General features: G+C 38.8%; 3 protein-coding genes across 3 annotated transcripts; all 3 read left to right on the top strand.

Annotated features, from left to right (window-relative positions):
• Positions 1 to 814: 814 nt before the first annotated feature.
• Positions 815 to 3,098, top strand: LOC100657694 (olfactory receptor 56A4). Its single transcript, XM_010602115.3, has one exon. The coding sequence runs from the start codon at positions 975 to 977 to the stop codon at positions 1,914 to 1,916; it is 942 nt and encodes a 313-aa protein (XP_010600417.2). The 5' UTR covers positions 815 to 974; the 3' UTR covers positions 1,917 to 3,098.
• Positions 3,099 to 8,370: 5,272 nt separating this feature from the next.
• Positions 8,371 to 10,490, top strand: LOC100657983 (olfactory receptor 56A4-like). The gene has a single exon (XM_010602123.3). It carries the CDS (start codon positions 9,536 to 9,538, stop codon positions 10,487 to 10,489), a length of 954 nt encoding a protein of 317 aa, XP_010600425.2. The 5' UTR covers positions 8,371 to 9,535; the 3' UTR covers position 10,490.
• A 7,137-nt stretch (positions 10,491 to 17,627) lies between these two features.
• On the top strand, positions 17,628 to 19,314 carry LOC135232165 (olfactory receptor 56A4-like). Its single transcript, XM_064289488.1, has 2 exons — positions 17,628 to 17,876; positions 18,670 to 19,314. The coding sequence occupies exons 1-2, from the start codon at positions 17,628 to 17,630 to the stop codon at positions 19,312 to 19,314; spliced, it is 894 nt and encodes a 297-aa protein (XP_064145558.1).
• The last annotated feature ends 7,873 nt before the right edge of the window (positions 19,315 to 27,187 follow it).

The raw sequence follows: 27,187 nt of genomic DNA, 5'->3' as shown, positions 1-27,187 counted from the left end.
CTGAAGTCTGACCTTGTCCAATTCTATGGAGTGGAAGGTTGGGCTTTTCCTGAGCTTCCTTCCTGGAGTTGGCTAAGCAGAGCTCTCCATTGAGATATCTCTTTTAACCTCCTGAAGGAAGGGCTTGGTTAAGTAACTGCCCTTGTCAAGGCTAAATAATGTCACTCTGAGAGCATGAACTCTAGAGTCAGACTCCATGGTTCGCAGTGCTGGCTTCACCAATTATTGACTCCCTAATCTTTTTTTTTAATCTTAGAAACCCTGGTGGTGTAGAGGTTAAGAGCAGTGGCTGCTAGCCAAAAGGTCAGAGGTTTAAATCCACCAGGGACTCCTTGGAAACTCTATGGGAGCAGTTTTATTCTGTCCTATAGGGTCACTATGAGTCAAAATCAACTTGATGGCAAAGGTTTTTTTTTTTTTTATTTTTTTAATTTTTGATCAAACTGCTTTGTTTTCCTTTGCATCTCTTTCATTTTTTGCAAAATCAGCATAACAATACTGATTACACCCCTGGAAGCACAATGGCTAAGTGCTCAGCTGCTAACAAAAAGGTTTTCAGTTCAAACCCACCAGCAACTCTGTGGGAGAGAAGAACTGGTAATCTGCTCCCATAAAGATTATAATCTAAGAAACACTATAGGGCAATTCTACTCTGTCACATAGGGTCACTATGAATGGGAATCAACTCTGTGGCAAAAAACAAGTGTTTTTTAAAAAGATGAAGTGATATAAATAAATAATGAATATAAAGCATTCAGTATAGTGCCTGGCACATGATAGGTACTTAATTTAATGTCAGTGGTGGTGATGATGATGATGATGATGATGATGATTTTAAAATAGCATTGGGTCAAGCTAAGTACACCAATGGACTCCAAGTTCCAGTACATATACAACACGTATTTTCTGTGCTGATATACTTCTGTCCTATATTTAAAGGTACTCTGGATTTCAGCTTGATCAAGATACTTTGCATGGCATCACCCAGCAACTCCTCCACTGGTTTAGTCTCTGAATTCCTCCTCATTTGCTTTCCTAACTATGAAAGTTGGCAGCACTGGCTGTCCCTGCCCTTCAGCCTCCTCTTCCTCCTGGCCATGGGGGCCAATGCTACCCTCCTGATCACCATCTGGCTGGATGCCTCCCTGCACGAGCCCATGTACTACCTGCTCAGCCTCCTTTCCCTGCTAGACATTGTGCTCTGCCTCACTGTCATCCCTAAAGTCCTGGCCATCTTCTGGTTTGACCTCAGGTCTATCAGCTTTTCTGCCTGCTTCCTCCAGATGTTCATCATGAACAGTTTCTTGACCATGGAGTCCTGCACATTCATGGTCATGGCCTATGACCGCTATGTGGCCATCTGCCACCCCCTGCGGTACCCATCCATCATCACTGACCAATTTGTGTCTAGGGCTGCCATCTTTGTTGTGGCCAGGAATGCTCTCTTTTCTCTTCCTGTTCCCATCCTCTCTGCCAGGCTAAGATACTGTGATGAGAATATCATCAAAAACTGCATTTGCACTAATCTGTCTGTGTCCAAACTCTCTTGTGATGACATCACATTTAATCAACTCTATCAATTTGTGGCAGGTTGGACCCTGCTGGGCTCTGACCTTATCCTTATTATTCTCTCCTACTCTTTCATCCTGAATGCTGTGCTCAGGATCAAGGCTGAGGGAGCTATGGCCAAGGCCCTGAGCACCTGTGGTTCCCACTTTATCCTCATCCTCTTCTTCAGCACAGTCCTCCTGGTTCTGGTCATCACTAACCTGGCCAGAAAGAGAATTCCCCTAGATATCCCCATCCTGCTCAATATCCTGCACCATCTCATACCCCCAGCTCTGAACCCCGTTGTTTATGGTGTGCGAACCAAAGAGATAAAGCAAGGAATCCAGAAGCTGCTGAGGAAGTTGTAAAAGGTAAAAAGGATCAGACTCACCTTTGGAATCATTAATAAAAGTAGGGAACTGTTTTTATGTCATAAAGGAACTGTCAGTTTTTAATCCTAGAATGAGTTCTGATTCTGCTTTTTCCTCAGATCTGTGGCAGTAATGAAGACATTCACTTATGAACTTTTGTTTCGTATTTTTTTAAAGGAAATCTATCTTTCCTGGATTCTGTGGTTACCTGGAAATTTTTTTTTTTTGACTTAATTCCTGACAGAGGGCCTTGGCTAGCCTTAGCTAAATGGAGCTTGACTAGAGGGGGAGTGTTTGACCATTAAAGCAACAATCTCCAACAATCTGTCTCTTGTTTTACAAAGGACATAGTTGCCTCTTTTGTCTCCTGGTTCAGGCTGCCAGAGTTCTGCCTGGCTTTTGTGCCATGAGGGGATTGCTTGCGCTGAAGTAAGGGTAGACATTGATGCCTAAACTTTAGCTCCTGGGCCTGAATGCTTTGCCCTGAGCGCCCCCAACCCTCTTCTTTGGAATCCTTGGCAGATGTTCCAACCATTGGCTCCTCGGATCCTACCACCTAAAAAACCCAACCCGTTGCTGTCCAGTGGATTCCAACTCATAGCGATCTTATAGGACATAGTAGAACTGCCTCATAGTGTTTCCAAGAAGTGGTTGGTGGATTCAAACTGCCAACCTTTTGGTTAGCAGCAGAGCTCTTAACCACTGCGTCAGACCTCTTAAAAATTTCAGTCTATGTCATGTCTTTGCAAGGAATATTTCACAGCAGCAACCTGTCTCTTGTGGGAAGAATATTAAGACCTTCAAGTTCATAATTTTCTCAAGTATCATTTGAACAATTTTCTCAATTGAGGTATTCTACTTTCCTCTGTATTGAAGCTTATCTTGTGCTGAATGACTTGTATTACATTTAATTTTTCTACAGTATTAAAAAAAAATTTTGTATGTTACAGCATCGATCATCTCCTCTTCTATTACAGACTTTCTATGTTTTGGCCCTAATGTACTTTTAGACTTACCAAGGTCTCTTTGTTTTCCCTACCACTGCAGGAAAACCTGGTGGCCAAGTGGCTAAGTGCTATGGCTGCTAGCGTAAAGGTTGGCAGTCTGAATCCACCAGGTGCTCCTTGGAAACTCTATGAGGCAGTTCTACTTTGTTCTATAGGGTCGCTATAAGTCGGAATTGAGTAGATGGCAATGAGTTTGGTTTTTTATTTTTTTTTTGGGGGGGGGTAGCCAAATTTAGGAGTTCCTGGGTGGGACAAATGTTTAAGTACCTGACCACTAACTGAAAGATTGACAGTTAAAACTCATCCAAAATCACCTCAGAAGAAAAACCTGGCAAACTGCTTCCAAAAGGTTGCAGCTATTGAAAACCCTACGGAGAGCAGTTTTACTCTGCAACACATAGGGTTGTCATGAGTTGAAATTGACTGGGCATTACCTTTTTTGTTTTGGTAGCCAAAATTGAATATTTCCTGAATATTCTCAGACATGCTTTGGTGTGTCTTTAATTATTTGATCCTTTCTACACCAAGCTCCTTTTACGGTATCATCATTTGCCAAATCCCGTCTTTCCTCTGAGGATTAATTCAAAATGCCACCTTCTACAAGAGCCTTTCTTTCCTGAATTCTCTCGACTGAAATTACACTTGCATCTGGAGTAGCTGTAAGTCTGTCTTCCTCTGACACTGTTCTAAGCTTCTATTACAATGGGAGAGTGTTTTATTCATCTATTTAAATTTAGCATGGCCCTTTATAGAGAAATTTAGAATAAAAATGTGTTGAACAAGATGGAACATTTTATGGGTATATTGTCTCTGTCTTCCTTTGAAAACTACTTGGTAACAATGAGAAAATCTTCTACTATTCTATGTTTTTATATTACCTAACAGTCTTTTTTCAGCCAGAAATCAATGAAATTTTATATGGTTAAGACCAGTGGGATTGGAGTAAGAATCTTGGTAACTGAAGTTTCAATCTCAGATAAACACGTTTGGCTAGATTTGGCTACTCAGATTTTGTGAGCTTTGGCTGAACTCTTGGAGCCTTGGTTTCCTAATCTTCAAAATGGTGCTAATGATTCGTATTTCCTATTATTATTCTGAAAAGTGAATAAACTAATCATGAAAAGTTCTTTTTACAGTTCCTTATGTGTGCCAAATACATATTAAATTAGAACTATTATTGCTATATTTATTATTAGTATTTTCTAAGCACACTGCTTTTTCTGCTGCCCTCTGAATAGGACATGGATCATTACGCCATACTCTGTGGAAGGTATCCATTCCACTTGAATCCTTCTGAGTTTTTTTTTTTTTTTTTAATTTTCTTTACTGTTGAAAAAAATATAGGTAACACGACATTTGCTAATTCAACATTTTCAAGTGCAGCAATTACATCAATCATGTTGTGCACCCACCAATATCTGCTGCCAAAGTTTCCATCACCATAAACATAAACTCTTCTTGAAAAATTCTCCTGCTCATTTTGGAACTCAAAACTATTGAATGCCCCATAAAAAATTCTACTGAATATATTCTACTCCTGCATACAGTAGTAGGAGTGGGATATGTTCATCCCTTTTGGAGCTCCAAAGGGGAGCCATTTGTGATTTCTGGCTACAACACCAACCCTGTGCTCACATCTGTTGAGCTATGGACTTCCAATATCCTTTCCTCAAAATGTTCTCTCCACATTCCCATCTGGTGTAGTTGAGGGAGCAAAGCAGGCTTTGACACACTAGGGGGAAGCAGCAATTAGCTTTCACCAAACCCAGGCAGCTGTATTAGTAAAGTATTGTCTTGATTCGTAGCCCCAATGTGCAGATGCCTGGCTGCTTTGCAACCTTAGTCTTGTTCAGTTCAAAGTAGTATCACTAAAAGGAACATGTTTTACTTGTAAAAGAGCCAGAACAATAAACAGAGCCCAAAATCTACATTCCTCCCCCTTTTTTTAGCTAGGTTATCAAGTGGATTCCTTACTTCAGTACAATTTTCCTTCTTGGGGTAGAAACACCCCTGCAACTTCTTTCAGAATTAGCTGTGACTGGGCACGTTACCTGAGAAAAGCTGCTAAGCTATTATTCTCTTGTCTGTGTCGTTCTCAACAGAAAAGGAAAGAATGATATTTTTCTTTGATGTCATCACCTTTGTCTACCTCTCTCTTTCTGTCACAATTTCTCCTTTCTCTCATTGAGTGCCCTTGCTAATTTAGAGTCTTTCTGAGTTATAAGTATGCCTCAGTTTAGGCACACTTTAAAAAAAAAAAAACATACTGTTGTCAAGTCGATTCTGACTAATAGCGACCTTATATGACAGAGAAGAACTGCCTGATAGGGTTACCAAGGAGCGCCTGGTGGATTCAGACTGCTGACCTTTTGATTAGCAGCCAAACTCTTAACCACTACTCTACCAGGTGTATTGACAACACATAAACCAGGCAGTATAGAAAGCCCAGCTGGAGCCTTCCTTTTTGTCCATTCCCAGGAAGAGTTGGCAGGGGTGGAAGGTAAAGCATAATAAGACTATATCTTTAGGCAGGGCCATTACTTACTAGTCAGTTTTAGCTTAGCCCCATGAGGTGATGTTGATCAAGATTCCCTTACAAATACATAGAGACAAATTCAAAGAAATAGAGATAGTATTTTACACAGTGATGTTCCCATCATTTGGAATACACGATTGCAATCCCAGGCCTGGCACTCAGGCCTTGTGAGGTGGGAAAGGAAGGGGCTGTGTCTTAGTATCCTCTCCATCTCTTTATACCCACTGTTTGTAGCCAGGAGCTTTCTAAGGCATTTCTCCTTTACTAACGCACATATTTTTAACGCACATATGAGGTGCAGCTCAAACTCACCCAATGAATGAGTCAAATTTTCATGCTCTTATCATGACCTGCGTGGCTGGGTGGTGCAAATGGCTAAGCTCCAACAAAAGATCAGAGGGTCGGATCCACCCAGAGGTGTCTCAGAAGACAGGTCTGGAGATCATTTTCTGAAAGATCACAACCTTTAAAACCCTGTGGAACACAGTTCCACCCTGTACACATGGGATTGCCATGAGTTGAAATCAATGCAATGGCAGCTACCAACAGCAATGCCACAACCTATGTTTAATAATAAATGTTTCCCCAACCCATTCCAATTTTCTATTAAGCTATTTTGCTGTGAGTAATAAAGAATATGACAAGTCCATACCATGTTATGCTTCAGAGGCCATTTTCATACATTCACCATGATGAAATGACTCTAATTTATGGACAATACTAAAATCCTCACTTTAAGCATAGTTTTTCCCAGGAGTACACTTAATATATGAGATGAAGTGCTTTCTTAAGTGTAAAACTTATTTTAAAAAATGTATACACTCTTTACTTAGATTCCCCAAGTCCCTCTGATTTCCTCAACTGTCGCCCTGTTCACCACCACCTCTGTATTGAATTTTTCCCTCTGTGTATCTCTCCTCCTGAGGAATGAGCCTTAGACCCCAGGTTCAGAGGCCTAAAATGGCCTTAGCCCCTGTTGGCTGTGGGGAGAGAGGGGACAGATTGGAGCTGAGGGTCATAAAAACATCCTCTGGGGCCTCAGAGGGGCTGGGCCAGTCCTTGGATGGTACAACAAGCAGTCATAAATAGAAGTATTCCTAGTTGCCTTGATTACTTTAGTCTGGGCTTCCTAAACTTTTTCTATTATTCAAGCCACTATGCCCCCTAGAAGATCCCAGACTAGAGGTGGAGCCAATTCTTTATCTTTGACTCATTGATGCAGAAAAAAAGAAAAAAAACTGCTACAAAACACAACAATCAACTGGAAACAAAGGAGATGACTTTGCAGAACTAGGTTTATTTTATTAACATAGCTAGAACCTGGCCACAGGTAAGTTTTTATGGTCTGACTAACAGAGTAAATAGGTTTTTATCTGAATTTATTTCTGAAGCTTAGCCTATAGTTGTTATTTAATTGTGATTCCACCTTTTGAAGCTTAACACTTTTGCTACTTTGGTAAAAAAAAAAAATTTTTTTTTTTTTTTTTACTTTGGTAGCAGCACCCAATTCCAGACTCCAATTCTTTTATGTGAAAAAATGGTGTTCCTACTCCATATTCCGCCAGGCGCTTCTTGGAAACTCTATGGGGCAGTTCTACTCTGTCCTGTAGGGTTGCTATGAGTCGGAAATGACTCCACGGCAGTGGGTGATGTGTGGTGACTCCATATTCAAATATATCTGGAAATTTTGGTATTTTTTGCTGAAGAGTGACATTGATTCTAACAACAACAACGACAAAATCTTCACTGGTTTAAGGTAAGAATAGAAGGAAGACAGATATCTAGTCTGAGTCAAGGAGGCGGGGTTTCTGGAAAACACTAGTCTCTGGTCCAGGCTTCTGCTGACTTATGCTGAGAGCTCTAGATATGTTGTTAACCTCTGCCTTTAATGGGATATTCCCAGATTGGAGTCAGAAAGATCAGTTCACTAAGAAATCCCTAAAGAAACATTCATGAGGCAGTGTTGAAACAGAGACTAAAACCTGTAATGTTGAGTTGACCCAGAAAAGGAACCAAATGAAAGAAGTTTCCATATACAGCCCAAGAGCCGTCAGATGCCATGTGGCTAGCACCAAGAATAAACTCATATATTAAACAAAATAAAAGGAGAAATGTTTAATTTCTTCAAGCAATAGACCTGTGCTGTCCAACAGAGTAGCCACCAGCCAATGTGACTATTGAAAACTTGAATTGTGGCTGGTCTGAGTTGCACTGTGCTGTAAGCATAAAATACACACCTGATTTTGGAGACTTAGTACAAAAAATAAAGAATGTCATTAGCTCTTTAATAATGTTTAAATATTTGATACTGTTAAAACGATAATATTTTGCATATATTAACAACATAAATTCTTGAAATTAGTCACCTTTTTTCTTCTCTTTTTTTAAATATGACTGTTGTTAGAAATTTAAAATTTCATATGATCTCACTTTATATTTCTATTGGACAGTGCTGCTATAGACTATATGGATGGAATGCGATATATTAGGCAAAGCAGAAGGTAAAATTTATTTTTCCAACCTCTGAATTTGCCTTCAAACATTCACATTTACCTCTTACCGTTGAGAAATAGGCTTCTGCTTTCCTAGAATAGAGAGGGAAGCAGACTCCAGGGACCTCCAACACTCATTAGAACCACTGCTGTTGTTGATAAAAACTGGCTGAGGTTGAACTTCCTCAAACAAGTAGTGTCTCTGTGAACACATTCTTGTGTGCCACCATCCTGATTATCATTGCTGCAACTTTCTCTGCATGAGCCCATGTACTACTTGCTTGGCCTCTTCTCCCTTCTGGACATGGTGCTGTGACTTACTATTACACGTAATATCATGTGTGGCAACAACATGACAGGTTAGCTGATAAGTGCCTTAAATTTATTTGCTACTGGTTTTGGTGTATTGGGTCAGGAACGTGTGAGCATCTGTTTGTTTAGTCTGGGTTTGTGACTCATGGAGAATTCAGGTGCAGTGAGATGAAGATGGCAGTTGCTGCTATCCCTCGCTCTTGGAATACTGCTGTTGGGCCAAAATTACTGACACCTGAAACTTCTTGGTCTCCTCTCAACTTTCTACCTTAGACAGCAGAATCTGTTTTCACATTTTTCTGAATCTCAAAGTGTATACCTTTTTCAGATATAAGTTCTTGTAAAGGAGCCTTGGTGACATAGTGGTTAAGTGCTTGGCTGCTGACCCAAAGGTCGGCAGTTCGAACTCACCAGCTGCTCCATGTAAGAAAGATGTGGCAGTCTGCTTCTGTAAAGATTTACAACCTAGGAAACCCTGTAAGGCAGTTCTACTCTGTCTATAGGGTTGATATGAGTTTCAATTGACTCGGGGGCAATGGGTGTTTGTGTGTGTGTGTAAGTTCCTGTTTCCTATATACATGACAGTCATAACTCTAATAATGTCTTCAAATAGCCTCTCGCAACTCGCTTAGGCCTGATGTCTCCTTTGCCTGGGATGTCTTCTCTTGCAGGAAGGAGCTTCATCTCATATATGACATGAACTCATTCTCATTCTCTTCTTCAGAACAGTTCTGCTTGTTTTGGTGAGTTCTATGGTGACTCGCTCCAGCAGAAGGACTTGCATATGTATTTTTGTAGAAGCAGAAAAAGGTAGTAGCTGAGGGCTTCAGCTATGGATTCAGACTTCATGGTTTCAGATTATGGCTTCACTACTGTGATTTTAATAAAATGGCTTTACTTACCTTTGCATTTGTTTCCTCATCTGTATAAATTGAAATGACAATGGTTCTTCTTTTGTAGGGAGAGTGATCATGTAATTTATCAGCCAGATCTAGAAACTGTAAAGAGTGAAAAGGGACATAAATAGGAATTTCTCTGAGCAAATCAGGAAATAGGTCACTCTACTGGTTTTTAACAGAATGGATGGGTTTACAACTATAAAGCACTTAGAATAGTGCCAGGCACTTAACTGTTATTATTTTTCAATTTTTTTAAGAAAATAAGTTATTTCCCCATGGGTATTCATCTTGTCTAGATGGGTTTATTTCTGTTTTATCTTCGAAGGTTTCAGAAGTGTCTGCTCTGAAGTGTTTGATCAGGATTCAGCACATGGCATCACCTAGCAACTCATCCACTGTTCTAGTCTCTGAATTCATCCTCATCTGCTTCCCTAACTTCCAGAGTTGGCAGCACTGGCTGTCCCTGCCCCTCAGCTTCCTCTTCCTCCTAGCCATGGGAGCCAATGCTACCCTCCTGATCACCATCTGGCTGGAGATCTCCCTGCACGAGCCCATGTACTACCTGCTTAGCCTCTTCTCCCTGCTAGACATTGTGCTCTGCCTCACCGTCATCCCCAAGGTCCTGGCCATCTTCTGGTTTGACCTCAGTTCTATCAGCTTCCCTGCCTGTTTCCTCCAGATGTTCATCATGAACAGCTTCTTGACCATGGAATCCTGCACATTCATGGTCATGGCCTATGACCGCTACATAGCTATCAGCTGTCCGCTGCGGTACCCATCCATTATCACTGATCAATTTGTGGCTAGGGCTGCCATCTTTGTTGTGGCCCGGAATGGTCTTCTTACTATGCCTATTCCCATACTTTCTTCCCAACTCAGATACTGTGCAAGAAACATTATCAAGAACTGCATCTGTACTAACATGTCTGTGTCCAAACTGTCTTGTGATGACACTGCCTTCAATCAGCTTTACCAATTTGTGATAAGTTGGACCCTGCTGGGCTCTGACCTCATCCTTATTGTTCTCTCTTACTCTTTTATCTTGAAAGCTGTGCTTAGAATCAAGGCTGAGGGAGCTGCGGCCAAAGCTTTAGGCACCTGTGGTTCCCACTTCATCCTCATCCTCTTCTTCAGCACAGTCCTGCTGGTTCTGGTCATCACTAACCTGACTAGAAAGAGAATTCCTCCAGATGTCCCCATCCTGCTCAACATCCTGCACCACCTCACACCCCCAGCTCTGAACCCCATTGTTTACGGCATGAGAACCAAGGAGATCAAGCAGGGAATCCAGAAATTGCCAAGAAGGTTGTTAGACATGAAATGAATGAGACCTTGCCATGGGAACAGAAATTGATAATATAGGATAATTTTCATGGTACATAGGAAATTTACATAGGTACTACTCAAATAAACTTGGATTTTTGTTTCTGCAATGTTTCAGTTGATTATGGAGATATCCATATCTTGGCTGTTGTTTGAAAAATTTCTATTGCATTTTTTGGGTTCTGGAGTTACCTGCAAGTTTATCCAGAGACTTGTCTAGCCATAATCGCAGGAGATTAATTAGAATGTAATGGCTTATGAATTAAAGAACAGATGTTACTCCCATCTTTTCAAATGCCTCTTAATTTCCTGAATGGCTTAATCACAGATGCTTATTAGCTCTCTTGATTCAGCCTGATACAGCTCAACCTGGTTTTGAGCTGTGAATGGGTCTCTTGTGGACATACAGAACTAACTCCAGAGTTTTGACTCTTATAGGCGAGTGAGTGACACATGCCATCCACTGCCTCCTCTAGTCTTGCCAGATCTTGTTACTATTTTTAGCCAAGGCCACTTCTTAGAGGATGATTTGCCTATAGTTCTTTCCTTCTTTCTAATGAATATTTCTATTTTAAGAAGAATCATTTTTTAGTGTGTGTTAAGTGAAAGAGTGTGTCCTTTCCCTCATATGCGCAATAGATTATCCAAATTCTGACTTCATCATCAGATTTCAGGCACCATCTGCATCCCTACCCTCTCCTGCCTATCTTGGGTATGCACTTAAATTGTCTTTTTCATCCTGCTTTCGATCCTGTTGTGTCAGTCCTCTTATCCTGTGTTGGGGCCAGCATAGCTTCCTATAGCATTCAGGCATCCAAATTAGTAGGTTTGCTGAACAAGCATGAGTGTTTTACTGCTTTGAAGTTCCCTTCCTGATCATGCCCTGAATATGGTGGGGTTTATGTATCGGTCAATATTTCCTGGGACTAATTTACACTGATAACCAGGCCTCTTTTTGGATAGTAATTGAGAGCTTCACGTATATATTACTTTATAAGCATTATTCAAGAATGTCTCCTAAAATAGCTGGCCAGTGATAAAGCTAACCATTTTTGTGGTCTTATAAAATAATTTATTATTTTTATATTATTGCCTTTCTTCAAAATAGTAGTTTTGATCCCCTATCTCTTCTCTGTTTCATAACTTCAAAGACTTATCCTAACCAAAATACAAGACTTCTCAAATATTCTCCTATTCACCCAATATTCCAGTCAGCTGCGGCTCATTATTTTCAGATTATGACTTTGATATTTTTTTAGAAAGTCTCCTCTTCCATGTAGAAATGCTGAAGTATCCTCTTTTACTCGGAAAACTTAAAATCAGTGTCTTAATTTGACAAACATACCCATATTATAAGTCTCAGTTTAAAATCCATCTACTCCACAATGCCTTCCTTTATTCTTCTCAATGGAATTAGTCTGATCATCTTGAGCCCTGTGTATATCTCCCACTAGTATTAGACTATAAACTATTCTGAGTCTGGGAAAGTGTTTCATTCATCTTTTCAACTTTATGCTTTTTTATTGCTGATAAAACAATGCTTGACATATTTTAATTATTTCTTTAGAATAAAGTTGAATAATTCCTATGTCCATGCTTTGCTTCTTATTTCCATTGAAATCTTCTTAGGGCAAGAATCAGGTTGTTAATATAATATATTCTCCAAAGTACCTAACAAAGAGCCTTATATGACTCACAGTTCAATACAATTTTATATGACATAAAGCATCAGATTGTTGATCTTGGAATGAGACTGACTTTTAATTAAATCTCAGATATACCAATTTAACCACTGATAAACTGTTTGAGTTTTGTTTCATCAATTTGAGCCCTAGTTTTCTAACTTAAAAGGAATGATTATTACTGACAGGTTTTTTGACTTTTGGTTCATCAGTTTCAGCCCTAGTTTCCTAATTTAAAAAGAATGGTTATTGTTGATAAGCTGTTTGACTTTCGATTTTTCAATTTGAGCCCTAGTTTTCTAACTTAAAAAGAATAACTGCCCACTATGTGATTATTATGAGGTATAGATGATTTAATTTAGGAGAAGCTTTTCAACCCAAGTCTGAAACATGATAATAACTGATAATAGGAACTCATTTTATTATTTTACCTGTGTATACTGCTTCCTGTAATGTCTGTAAGGAAGGGTGCTCTTTCTTATTTTATATACTTTAGAGAGGTAATGACACTGTCATATATGTACTCTTCAGTTCCCTGTGGAATTTCTAGATTATTGCGCACTGTTTTATAAAACCCTTTCCATATTCCAAGCTCAAGGTGATATGCTGTGGCAGCCTCAGTCCTTGTCCTCAGTCATCTCTTAAATTCTTGGTCCTGCTGCCTCCTTTCAGATGTTGGCACTTGGCTCACAGTCTGGCTGGACTGGTTCAGGTAGATGTACTGCTCTTCACAATGAAACAGTGTTATATCATTCCTGCACATAGACTAGAAAGAAAAGATCTCAAATCAGCCATTGAGGAATAGGTGCTCATAGATTGGCTACATATGTGTACAATTTATCATTCCAGTATTACTATTCCTTTTTTTTTATTAGAAAGTTTCAAATTCTCTACAATTTACCTCTTAAAACACACTGTCGTGGATTGAATTGTGTTCCCCCAAAACATGTGTTAACTTGGCTAGGCCATGATTCCCAGTATTGTGTGGTTGTCCTCCATTTTGTGATCTGATATGTATTGTAAATCCTAATCTCTATATGTTAATGAGGCAGGATCAGTGTTGGATATATCTTGATTCACAGCCTTACAAGAGGGTGTGTTTTCAAGTCACACCCTTACTCAAGTCACAGCCTTACTCAAATCATACCCTTGCTTGAGTCATCTTTTATCTTAGATAAAAGGAGAGAGATGTGAGCAGAGAAGAGAGGAACCTCATTACCACTGTCATGGATTGAATTGTGTTCCCCCAAAATATCTATCAACTTAGCTGGGCCATGCGTCCCAGTATTACCCATCATTTTATGTGATTTCCCTATGTGTTGTAAATCCTATCACTATGATATAATAAGATGGATTAGTGGCAGTTATATTGATGAGATCTACAGGATTAAATAGTGTCTTAAACCAATCTCCTTTGAGATATAAAAGAGAGAAGTGAGCAGAGAGACATGGGGACTTCATACCACCAAGAAAGCAGTACCTGGAGCAGAGCTTATCCTTTGGACCTGAAGTTCTTGCACCGAGATGTTCCCAGACCAAGAGAAGATAGATGACAATGACCTTCCTCCAGAGCCGACAGAGAGAGAAAGCCTTCCCTTGGAGTTGATGCCCTGAATTCAGATTTATAGCCTGCTGGACCGTGGGAGAAAAAAACTTCTTTTTGTTAAAGCCATCTGCCTGTGGTATTTCTGTTATAGCAGCACTAGATGACTGAGACAACCATTGAGAAAGAAGACCCAGGAGTGGAGCATGTTCTTTGGACTGGGATCTCTGCTCTGAGAACATCTTAGACCCAGAGGAAGATTGAGATAGGGACCATTCACCAGAGTTTACAGAGAGAGAAAGTCTTCCCCTAAAGCCAGCACCCTGAATTCAGACTTCTAGCTTCTTACACTATGAGAAGATAAATTTCTGTTTGTTGAAGCCACTGATTTGTGGTATTTCTGTTATAACAAAACAAAACAAAAAAAGCACTAACTAAAACATGTAAAATGGTAGATTTCCATATTGATTGTTATATTTCTGATTTCTGGGCACCTAGAATTTCATATTTAAGGGATGTGTAAAGTCATAAAATCTAGAATGCTCTTTTAATTTCCTTTAAAGAATATTTGCTTATTGTACTGGTTTGACCTTCCAGTACTATGTTGAAAAGAAGTTATAGTTGACATGCTTGTGTTAAATTTAGGAGCAAAATTTTCGATACTTAATAATTTATTACAGCATTTGCTATAGGCCTTTTGGGAATATGCTTTATCAGATCAAGGGAATTCTCCTCTATTGTATTTTGCTGTTTTTAGGTGAGTGTTTACATTTGTCAAACGCTTTTTTTTTGCTGCTCTTGAGATAATCACGTGCCTTCGCTTGTTATTCTGTAAATGTGGCAAATCTCATTAATCAGTTTTCAAATATTGTTACAGATGTTCATGATAAATGATCATTTTCACATATCACTGGATTTGAATGAGTATTTTAAGAGCTTTTGTACGTGTATTCATGAGGGAGATTGGTCTGTTATTTTTCTTTATGTCATAATATGTCTTTCCCATCTTTTTACTTTTAATCTATTTGTATTTTCATATTTGAAGTTGGTTTCTTGTGGGCAGCATATAATTAGGTCTTACTTTTTGATTTATACTTGGAATTTCTGCATTTTAATTGAGTTGTTTGCATTTAATGTTATCATTGATATGCTGGTCATTATCCTAAAAATTAAAACTTGTCTTCTTGATTTATTACAGTCTAATTACCATTATATACTTTGAATGAGTATTTGGGATTCTGTACAATTGCTTTACGTGACATATTTTTCTCCCATGAAGATATTTCTAAAACAATAAAATTAATGCTAAGATAAATCATAATGTACTCATTTTAGGAACAATTTTTTAAAGAATGCAGCTAATATGAAAAATAAAGCCAGCTTTATTAGTTTAATGACATTTGTCTTCTTAAATTGTCTCTTAGGTACATCTTCCATGTCCTTAAGTGATTTTATTTTCCATAACAAATAATGATTTGTGGTTCGTATAACTCTGAGACCTCAAGAGACAGCACTCCTGTTTCACTTCATTTAAATCCAAATGCAGAAATCTTTGTTTTTACACTGGAAGTGTGTGTATTTGCAGGGAGACAGGACCCCAAGGGAGAAGGGAGAAGGATTCTTAAAACAACTCTTCACCTTTCCAGCCACAGGAGAGGAACTATTATGGAGATATCATGTTCATAAAGTCTTCTGGGTGTCAGCCACAAACAGAGGGCAGTGAGCGTTTGAAGAGCCACACACTGGTTGAAAGCAGCTGGCTGGTCAAGGCTGCTGTTTGGAACAGATTTTCTCTGTAGGTATGTTTGGGAACAGAACACTGGAAAACCAAACGTAAGTGACAGTTTGAGTTTAGGCTTTGACTTCATTCATTGTTTATTTCAGGTAATGTCATTGCATCCTACAGAGGTTGAAGTGTGAGGACCCTGAAGATCACTGATGTCAGAAGAACATACATGTCAGCTGAGCTCCCAGGACGCTAGCTTAGATCTGTCTCTGGCAGGGAGGTTGACTGAAGAGGAGATTTTGTCTTTGAATATTAGAAGCATGCTATAAGAGCCAGACTTTCTAAGAAGAGAAAAATAATGGAGGCCTTGTCCTCGACCTTACAAAGGAGTTTTGATCATCTGAGGAGACATGACTGGTAAAGAACTAACGCTCTGACCAGAGAGATACAAGTGTAAAAAGGAACTTATAGATTTCCTAGAGGGTTCATGGGAGGAAGATGACTTTCAAACTGGGAGGCTGGAGGTTGGGCAGAATTATGTTTAAATAACTGAAGATAATTGTAGAACCAGCCAATTTGACATCTGAAGCTGAGCAGAACTGTCTGTAACTTTGGCTGGCTGAGTTGGGGCAGCAGTCTTGGATTAGGGTTAGTCTAAATTAGTGGTTAGGTCAATATCACAACAGAGGGTAGGTCCATCATTTGCAGCATCAGCATTACCTGGAAATTTGTTATAAACGTAAATTCTCGAGCCCCACCCTAGACCTATAAAATTGAGAACTCTGGGGGTTGAACCCAACAATCTGCATTTTAACAAGATCCACAGGTGATTCTGATGCATATTATGTTTGAGAACCACTGGATTAAATAAAAGACAAGACTGATGAGATGCCCACACTATACATTTGAAAAAAAAACAAAAACAAAAACTAAACTTGATTGGGAGTTTTTTTCCCCCTGTGGCCTAGTTGCTAGAAGTGCCCCAACAACAAGCCCAAATATCCATGTGTAAGAGATATTTCTTGTCTTTTTGAGGGAAGCACAGCAGAATCTGGAAACTTCTTTACCAGCAGGTATCTTGATGGCTAAGAAGATACTCAAAGAGAACTGAAGCTCCTCATATCTTAGGGCATGGCTATGTTTTCCTTGAGTTCTTCCTTTGTCCTGGAAAACTCATTCCCTCATCTGTTCTCCTTTTACCAGGAAATGAAGAGTATTTAGTTAGCAGTTACTTACCAAATACACACACACACACACACACACCCTCAAAAGATCCTGCATGGGGATTTTTATACTTATTTTTTCTCCCCACTAATTTGTTTTGTACACATTTTTTCAAAACCTAATTGCTACTTGTTTTCCTCTATGTTTTTTTTCAGGCTTTGGCTTAGTGTTGAGCAAGAGCACCAATGATTTAAGGTAAAACAAGGCATGGAGATGCTAAATAACAAAAGAGTCAAAAGCATTACGATGCTTTTAATAATCTATCAGTCTTACCTATCTGAACTGTGCTTATTGAGTGTTTATTATGTTGTGAGGTCCCTGGTGTTTTTCTCTGTTCTGTAATAAAAAAAGACAAGTCTCCGTCATTGGTTAGAGGGAGCACAGTCTTTATGAAAGAAAAGTAGGAAACACCAATGAGTATAGAGAAGTTTTATTAACACTTTATTATCAGTATACTTAGGATATTTAAGAAGCAATGGAAGGAAAGGTATCTATCTATGTATGAAAATAAAATAATTGGAGAAAACATTTACAAGAGAAAATGTTCACTTGGGACAAATAGAATGTGACAAGTAGAAGTTAGAAATTTGAGAGCAAGAGGGGTTTCTATGAGAAGACTAGGACACATATAAAAATGCAGAGGTGAGACAAAGCAAAGCATGTTCTAGAGGTGTAGCTGGGTTTGTCTGTGTGTGTGTGAAGGAATTTTGGAATCTGTCTGGAGTTGGGTCATACTCATATTACGGGAGTTATTTTTAATCCATAAAGTTGTGAATGTAAAGGAAATGTTAACAGGGAAGTGATATGCCTCAATTTAAACATTACATTATTATATCTATACAATGGTGGAGAAGCTTGAAAGCCTAGAATGGAGGCAGATCTGTTAGAAGGCCATTAATGACACAGTCAAATCCTGAATTAATGTCTGTTTTCTTTCAGCCAATTCCAGGTCCATCTACAAATCATGGTATTGTTTCCCAACAACACAGTGGCCCAGGTGACAGAATTCCTAATGATCTGCTTTCCAGGGATGCAGAACACACAGTACTGGCTGTCTATACCTCTAGCTCCTCTCCTGGTTTTGGCCCTTGGGGCCAACTTTGTGTTATTACTTGCCATCCGACAGGAGGCCTGTCTGCATCAGCCCATGTACTACCTGCTTGCCATCCTCTCCACGCTGGTTGTCATCCTCTGCCTCACAGTCATTCCCAAGGTCAGGCAGCCCCTGAACTCTCTTTCAGGCACTCACTCATATTTCTCTAAACAGCACTTGGTTTGAGATTGTAAATCATCACCCCGCTTCAAAGGAAAATCTTTGGTGAATCAACCATACCATCACACCAGGTTCATCACAGCTCCCAGATATGCCCCTCTCATTCTTACTGCCCATTCCTTTCTAAGGATTCATTCATCCTTACTTGCCAGGCCCTCACTTAGTGTATGAGTCAATGATATTGTCAAAGTCCAGCCCTCTTCTTACTTCTAGGGAGATTCTCCTTCCTCCTGGATGACCTATACCCCTACAACCAAGGACTCTAGGATTGCCTTTCTCTAATGCAACTGGATATGTGTTTATGTCATACGTGAGATAGGAAACATAATTTGAAGATATTTCTTATGTGTATGGAGGAGTTGGCGAGTGTCCACATAAATATTGGTCTTACTGACTTTGATGTTCCTCAGCTACATTTTATGGGTAGATGTTTCTAGCTATAATTTGAATAAGAACTCTGGAGCTCAGGAAAGGGCAGAACTAGAAATAAATAAATAAAATTAACAAAGGGTGTGGTCTACAGAGGAAAGGAGGGGACAAGGGCATGAGTCAGGCCCTGGAGATGAGGATGCACATAGAATGTATTTGCAATGAGGATGCTGTCCTGGAAGGGATTATGGAGTTGGGGTTTGGAGAGATGAATGTTTGAAGCCATTTGAGGGTTTCCCCAAGGATTAGGTCCTCTAGGGTGAGAACAGATGTACAGGGTTTTTGAGAACAATGATTCTGGCAGGTCCTGCTTACCTTCTGGTTCAACGTGAAGTCCATCAGCTTTGCGGGCTGCTTCCTGCAGATGTTCATCATGAATACCTTCCTTCCCATGGAGTCCTCCACCTTCCTGGTCATGGCCTATGACCGCTATGTGGCCATTTGCCACCCACTTCGCTACCCATCCATCATCACCGAACAATTTGTCGTTAATGCACCCATCTTTACTGTCTTCTGCAATCTGTTGGTCACACTGCCCACCCCAGTTCTGGCTGCCAGGCTTACCTACTGTGCCAGCAATGTGGTGGAGAACTGTATCTGTGCTACCATTTCTGTAGCAAGGCTCTCTTGTGAGGATATTCGCCTAAGTAAGCCCTATCAATCTGTGAGTGTCTGGTGCCTATTAGGGTCTGATCTGGTGCTCATTTTGCTATCCTACTGCTTCCTCCTGAGGGCTGTGATGCATCTGAACTCAGGGGGTGCAGCCAGCAAAGCCTTGAGTACTTGTGGTTCTCATCTCATCTTTATACTTTTCTTCTACACATTGCTTCTCGTCTTCATCTTCACAAACAAAGCAGGAAAGGAAGTGCCCTCAGAAGTGCCCATTCTTCTCAATGTCCTGCACCACCTCATCCCACCAGCTCTCAACCCCATAGTTTACGGGGTATGAACCCAGGAAAACAAGCAGGGGACTATCAAGCTACTCAAGTGCCAGCACTGAGCCTGTGAGTCAGAGCCAGGGAGTACAGAAGTTTGAGATGTTATAGTGACTGTTTCATCTGAACTCCACAAGTAACACATCCGTGCTAGGACCTTCATCTTGAAATCATACCTTCCTCAGCTGTTATCAGAATATTTACTGTCACTACCACCTCTACAAGTTCTTGTTGAACCATTTATGTATCCATTATCTTCTTCATATGGCCCTCTTGTCCTTACTGATTTACCAATTACTCATTAATTAAAGAAGTATTCAACATCTTCCATGTAATTTTCAGTCTTTGTATTCTGAATGCCTCTTATTCTTAGTTCATACAGCAGGGATATGGCAGAGTGGTAAGGGTAGGGTCAGGGAAACCAGAGAGGATTTTATTTCAATAATCCTGGCGAGAAATGAAAATGGCTTGGACTGAGGTGGTGAGTGAGAATTAAAGTGTAGGTTACAATATTGGCAGAGGCTCCATATTTAGGGGATAAAAGGTGGAGAGAAGTAAAGGACAAGACCAAGGATTTTAGCCAGAGCAATCGGAAAAAATACATTTGTTATTAAAGGAGGAGGTAGTTTGGTATGGAATATTAAAAGTTCAGCTTTGGGCACTTAATTCCATTTCCATAGAAAACTCTTTTCCCCAACCGTACTTTTTAAATTACTAATAAATACCCAAATGAAGGAGTAAAAGTAAGCAATTGGACATATGGTACTTGTCAGGGGCGAGATTCAAACTAAAGACAGAAATTTGAGTCATAAGGATGTAGATGGTATTTAAAACTTTCAGTCTTAATCTAAATGACAGTATTGCTCATTGGTAAAATTTCATGTGTTGGCTTTAGCAAATACGTGAAAAATTGTGTCATTTTTTATAAGAACATAACTTTCATTAACATAATTCAGCAGAGCAATGGAATTCCTATACTCAAAATGGAAGATGGAAATTTAATGCAAGGTTTAAGGACATTCATAGCAAGACGTGATCAAATACTTAATCGATGGAAAGAAAGATGAAACCATTCACTAACAGAGTTGAATATCTAACCCCCCCACTCCGCAGTTCCTGGAATCCCTAGTAAAGTGTCCGGGGATAGTTTGTTTCCCCCTACATCTGGAGTTTATGGCTCTACCCCCAGTCAGATTCAATCATCTTCTACCATTTGACTCAGCTCTGCCTCCAGGAGCGCCCAATTTAGGACTGATGGAGGATGAATTCCTGTAACCAATCAGCATTTGAGACAGATGCTTTAGTATTGAGCCACCATTTCTATTAAACCTACCTGATATGTAATACCCCTATGTGGTAGCACTTGCTTTGTAGAACTATTATGACAATAGAGACCTGGCCTTTAAACTCCACTCTTTTCTCTTGTGTATCTCTGGTTTGTAGGATTGGGCCTTTACTTTGGTTCTGACCAGAGTTTCCATTTCAATATTCTGCACTGACTGCCATACTTCTGGTAGGCCTGCTCCCTGACAGTCACCTTTTCATAGCCAGGCCTCCGTTGTCTTGAAATCAGAGGTCCTTCTACCTGCAGTGACATCTCCTGAGTGGCTACCACCCTGGATTTCTGCCTCCGCCACCCCATGTCCGTATCCCACCCCCCTGCTGGCACACCCACTACTTCTTGGACTTGTGCCTGTTCTAGGCTTAGTCCACTGTGCTTACTGTTCCATATGAGTGGAACAGCCTCATGCTGTGTGTTCAAATTATTGACTTCTCAACACTCATAACCTCAGTTTAAAAACCACTTCCATAGAGAGTACCAAACCAAAAAACCAAACCTGTTTCCACAGGGTCAATTCTGACTCATAACAACCCTATAGAACAGAATAAAACTGCCCCTTAGGGTTTCCAAGACTGTAAATCTTTACAGAAGCAGACTGCCATAACTTTCTCCCAAGAAGTGGGTCAATACAAACACCCAACCTTTTGAATAGCAGCTGAGCGTTTAACCACTGCGCCACCAGGGTTCCTTCCATAGTCAGTAGCGCCTCCTTAATAATCACATCCAAAGTGGCCTCCTCTCCCACTTCAGGTGACAGTAATACATTACACTGTCTTTTATTCTTTATAGCATTTATAGCTTTTGGAAATGATTTATTTATTAATTTTACTATTTAATATCTTGAATTTTCCTCCAGAATATACACGGACCTTTGCTTTTTTGCTATCCTTAGCATCTAGACGGCCATGGTTGAGTTAGCATATAGAATGTCTGGAGTGTATTTAGTGTTGAACACATATGAGATGAAGTTTCCAAAATTTGGCCTGTAGGGGCACTGGGATGCCTGGGAGGACACTGCAATATTCTACTGGATAAATTTCCGTTGTTAGTTGAAATGCCCTCTCAGGTATCTGACTGATACGTATAGTTGTGATAGAACAGTCTGTAATAACTGGCAATGTTAGGTTACCAAAAAATTCTTCATTTTAATATTATCTAAATAGTTGCTCCACGGTTCAGAGGGCCAGATTTCCATTCATATTTTTATTGAATGTTAAAAATAAAGCATTCTATATATCTTATTTCTTCTCTAAATTTTTTAAAATTAAAAAACCAAAGTACAAAATCAGCTAACTTAAAATATTTATGCATAAAATTTTGAAAATCTTCGTAAGATTCAAACTGGATTAAAAAATATGAGGTAATTTTTTCATTTATAACAAACTCTTAACATTAATAACCATTGCTTCCCTTAATGCTAATATTCCTTGTTAGTCACTAATAAACATTAATTAAACATTACTGTATTCCCCTTTAGACTTACATTTACATACCTAGGCTTAAACCTGGCTCATCTTCAGTTTTGTCACTGCAGGGTTTTGGTCTTGTTAGACATGCTTTTGTATGCCACTCTCAGTATTTTAGCAGGAAGAAGTCATCATTCATCATCAAACTCCCGGCTTCTTTTTCTCCTTTCTGCACAGCAGGAAAAAAAAAAAAAAAAGACAGAGAAAGTAAAATCAGAGCTTAGCAGAATAAATTTTATTGTGACAAGTTTTTATCGAGCAAACTATTTTATCCAATTAACTTGGTTTCCTATCTGTTTTCCTGAATTTTTAAGGCAGCATCTGGAGAAAAGCTGGATTCATATCTTATGCTTGGAATGGGATACAGACACTGATCTTCTCTATTTCCTGTTTTTCATGTAGAAATCTGGCATAAGATTTTTTTAAAAATAAGTTTAAAGTTTTTTAAATTTCACGTAGACAAAAAAAAGCAGAGTTTTCAATAATATAAATCAATTTCAAAACTCTAGTAGAAATAGCTTAAAAATTTGTTAGTTCTGGGATCCATTTCAATCAAAGGATTTTTCTGCCAGTTAATGGAAAAATTGGGGTTTGCTCTGAAATAAATTAGTTTGAATCACAGTCAGATCCATTATTTTTAGACCACTGATGGAAAGATGTTGGACAGATATCATTTAGAAGTTACAAGCAATTATCTGCTTCATAATAGTGGTGGTTTAGATTTGCTTTAGAAGTAGATTCAATTTTTATTTTCAGAAATCTCATTGGTGCTTAGTTATAAATATGTTGGATTAAGACCTTCTGAGTAGCATTGTTTAGAAGAGTGAGATTTTAGTTATAATGGTCTGTATAATAGTTTATCTACTGTGTGAACAGAATTTAAGCCTAAATTTTTCTGTGATTATTGCTTATTACTAGAGAGATAGAAATGCATTTTCATTTTCAAGCACATGGTAATAAGAGTTCAGCAGCAGCGAAACCAAAGGCTACAGGGAAAAGTTCAAGATTAAATTTCTTTTCATTACTAGATGGAGGATTAAAGAAATTGACAAAGCATGGAAGACTACACCGTAAATAGATTATCGATTTATCAAGTATTTTATTTAAAGCTAAGATACCCAGACTTTGAGAACCATACTAAGAGTGGACTTTAAGGCATTTTCTTTTTGGAGTCAGAAGGCAGGAACCCATAGTTTTGAGTGTGAGTGAAACTTTCCCTGGACAGAATTGCTATTTCCCCCATCAATCATCTTGGATCGTGTCAATCCTGGGACAAGCGGAAGACTAAAACAGTAGGACTCAGCTTATTTCAGAGGGAAATACTTTGTCTATTGGGGGCATTATAGCTATTGCCAAAAAGTAAATACATGTGGAGTCCTGTGATCAGGCGAGATGATAAGCTTGCTCTGGCCAACAGGGTGCAATCTGGGACCTGTAAATAATGTGGCGGAAGAAATATTTCAGGCAGGCTTGGATTTCAACCTGTGAACAAAATCACAAATTGTAGTATTTGGATGTTACCTCTGATACAAATTACCCATTTAGTTTCACTCGTCCTCTTGAGGGAGTAGTGGGGAATCTCCCTGACAATGCTTAAAGAGAAGTATGGAAGAAAGACTCAACTGTAGGAATGATGCCTGTCTTAAGGCAGGAGATGGCTTCATGAACTCTTAGAACTAGAAACATGTTTTTTAAATAAGTAGTTCACTGCTTTCATGTAACAGATGTGGACTCTGAGACTCAGTGAGTTTGCTGTTATTTTTTCAGTCATACATCTTGTTTGTGTTGTGCAAGACCTAGAACACTGAACTTCTAGCTCTCCATCTCAGGCCTTCTGTCTTTATCATTACTGCACTTAAATTGTACCACATTCCTTCCCACTTCCTTTTATTTAGAAGAAAACACATCTAGGATCCATATTGGTTTATATTTTACATAACTTCAATATGAGTTCTTCAGTGATATCAAATTTGATACATCTCTGTACCACTGAGGGAAGACTTCATATGATAACTACTTCTCTTAAAGCCAGTAAAAGCCACTCTGCCACACTTGAGCAATTCTTGCAAGAACCCTATCCTTTAACGGGCTAATGGCTGCCAACAATACATAGACTCTGCCTAACGAAGTGTCGTGGATTGAATTGTGTTCCCAAAAATTATGTGTCAACTTTGTTGACATTTTGTGATTGTAATTTTATGTTAAAGAGGATTAGGTTGGGCTTGTAATCCCCTTACTAAGGTCACATTCCTGATCCAATATAAAGGGAATTTCCCTGGAGTGTGCCCTGCACCACTTTTTATCTTACAAGAGATAAAAGGAAAGGAAGCAAGCAGAAAGTTGGGGACCTCATACCACCAAGAAGTCAGTGCCAGGAGCAGAACAAGTCCTTTGGACCCAGGGTCCCTGTGCAGAGAAGCTACTAGTCCATCGGAAGATTGATGAAAAGGCCGACAGAGAGAGAAAGCCTTCCTCTGTAGCTGACACCCTGAATTTCAACTTTTAGCCTACTAGACTGTGAGAAAAAAAAAAAAGTCTCTTTGTTAAAGCCACCAACTTGTGGTATTTTTGTTATAGCAGCACTAGATGACAAGACAATTATCCAAATATTTTTATGGATAAGATGGTTGAAAATAGTTCTCATTATTTTAATTCTTCCGATTGTCCAATTTTTTTTAAATAAATTTTTTAGTCATTCTGTTTTTCTTTCTGTGGATTATTTGTTTATAGTCTTTCCCATTCCTGCTCTTCTTTTATCTTCATGGCTCATTGGAGCTCCTTGTATATTCTAAAATTTAAATTTTTGAACCTTTTTTGTTTCCATTTTGACATTGCTGATATCATCTTCCAATCCATTACATCTAGTTTTTTTTAACATGATGTCTTCTGTTAAACAGAGATCTTCATTTTGATATAGGCAAGCCTATCTAGATCTCCCCTAGTATTTTCCACTATTGGCATAACATTTAGGAACTCTTTCCCCATCCCAAATGCACAGTTATTATTTGTTTTATGTTTTCTATATTCTTTTGAATCTTATTTTTTATTTTTATGTTTTTAGTCTATTTATGGTTTGTGTTGTAGGTGGCAGGGCTGATATTCTGTGGGTTATTCTGGCATAGGAGCCCTGGTGGTGAAATTGGTTAAGCACTTGACTGCTAACTGAAAGGTTGGGGTTCGAAGCAGCTCTGTGGGAGACAGACCTATCCATCTACTTCCCTAAGGATTACAGCCGAGAAAACCCTATGGGGTAGTTCTTACTCTGTCACATGGGGCCTCTATGAGTTGAGATTGACTTGATGGCATCCAGCAACAACAACAACTCTGGCGTGGTTATTTAATTGTTAAGATATTGAGATTTATAAATAGCTGCAGTTCTGATCTCCCTGGGTGCCTACCCCAACCACTGCCCTGGTGAGTGAGGATGTTTGCTTAGGATCTCTTATTTATTCTAAGATTAAGCAAAAACTAAGGGTTAAATATTTGGCATGCAGATGATCTTTAGTTATGCAGGTACCAATTCATTCTAATCAGTTATTGCCCATGGTATACTAGTTGTAAAATACAAGTTAAACACTTTGGATTCTGATCAGTTAGTGCTTATGTGATACTGTTATTAAATACTAAATAAATAAATAAATAAATAAATAAATAAAAATTAAATACTAGTCAGAGTTAAATACTTTGAGTATTTATCCCTGTGGATATCGTAAAGTATGCACTTAAATATGCTTTCTGTAAATGGGGAACCAGTATCACCAACACAAAATTATAGATCTTACTGTGCTAATTCATATGGTCAGCTCTGCCACGTGCCACATTCTCATATATAAGCATTTTTTGTTGGCCTAATCTCATTTAAATTGATATATTTTTTACCATTTTTGCATCAGTTCTATAACATTTACGGTACAGTTGCTTCACAATGTAGATTAATATTTGATAAGGTGATTTGGGGTTTATTGTTTTCCAAAATTATTTATATTAATGTGATGTTAATATAATGTGTTGAATTACAGTGAATTATTTTTAATATTAAAAAAGCATTGCCTTGCTTGTTTGAGTTGCTATGATTTTGTGTCAACATTCACAAATGAGATTAGTCTGAAATGTTCCTGCTATATCTTCTTCTGGTTTTGGTATCAGGGTAAATCTGGAAATGATTTTGGAAAATGGAAATCTTAGTTTTGAGTAGTCATTTCATTAGACTAAACTGTGAAATATTATTTAGGGATTGTGCTTGGTTCTGATAAAGGATCTCTTGTTTTTTTCAGCTCTCTTCTTCTATATGTCTTTAGTTTATAGGAACAATTTCCTGCTTTGGCTCAAACTTAAGTTCCTATTATAATACTCTGCCTAGACCAGCAACTTCTCTCCTAGATTTGGGTGTAGCCTTTCTGTCAAGTCACCTCTGCCTTGAACTACCTTAGTCTGTCCATGGCTGTCCTCCCTTTACCTTAGATGACTCATTGCTTCTTTGACTTCTGCTTATTCCAGGTTCAGAGTCTTCGTATTTAGTGTATTGTCACTCAGAACATACCTTCCCAATATCTTCAAATAATGGCTTATCTTCTTCTCTTATGACCTTATTTCAAATAAATCAAATCAGAAGGATTCATCCTAATCATCACATGTAGTTATTTCCCTTCCCTTACCTCAAATCATTCCTTAACAAATAATTCTGTACTTCATAGCACTTGTAATTTTCTGAAATTACCTTAATTTTTGTTCAGTTATTTATCTAGAATCCTTCACCAGAATATAAACATGGGCTTTATTTATTATTGTAACCTCAGCCAAGGATTTGCTTATATTAGGTATACATGCATACTTAATAAATGAATTGATGGTGTTGAGTGTTGGCCTGAGGGGCTAAAATTGTTCTGTGTATTTAATGCATTTTCTCCTGTCCACCATTCAGCTGGGTCTGTCCCCTCAAATGTCTGTCTTGCTCTTCCTAGTTACAGGAGGAAGGGGCTAATTATGGATAATGTGAGCAAACTGCAAGGGCTCAGCAGCAAAATGTAAACTTTACATTTTGTGGGTAATGGCTATTTGATTCAAAGAGACAGGTTTCCT

Source organism: Loxodonta africana, chromosome 7 (assembly GCF_030014295.1).
Source record: "Loxodonta africana isolate mLoxAfr1 chromosome 7, mLoxAfr1.hap2, whole genome shotgun sequence".
In the NCBI taxonomy this organism is placed as follows: Eukaryota; Metazoa; Chordata; class Mammalia; order Proboscidea; family Elephantidae; genus Loxodonta; species Loxodonta africana.
The sequence above is the reverse complement of the archived record's forward strand: the minus strand, read 5'-3'. Positions and strand labels throughout refer to the sequence as shown.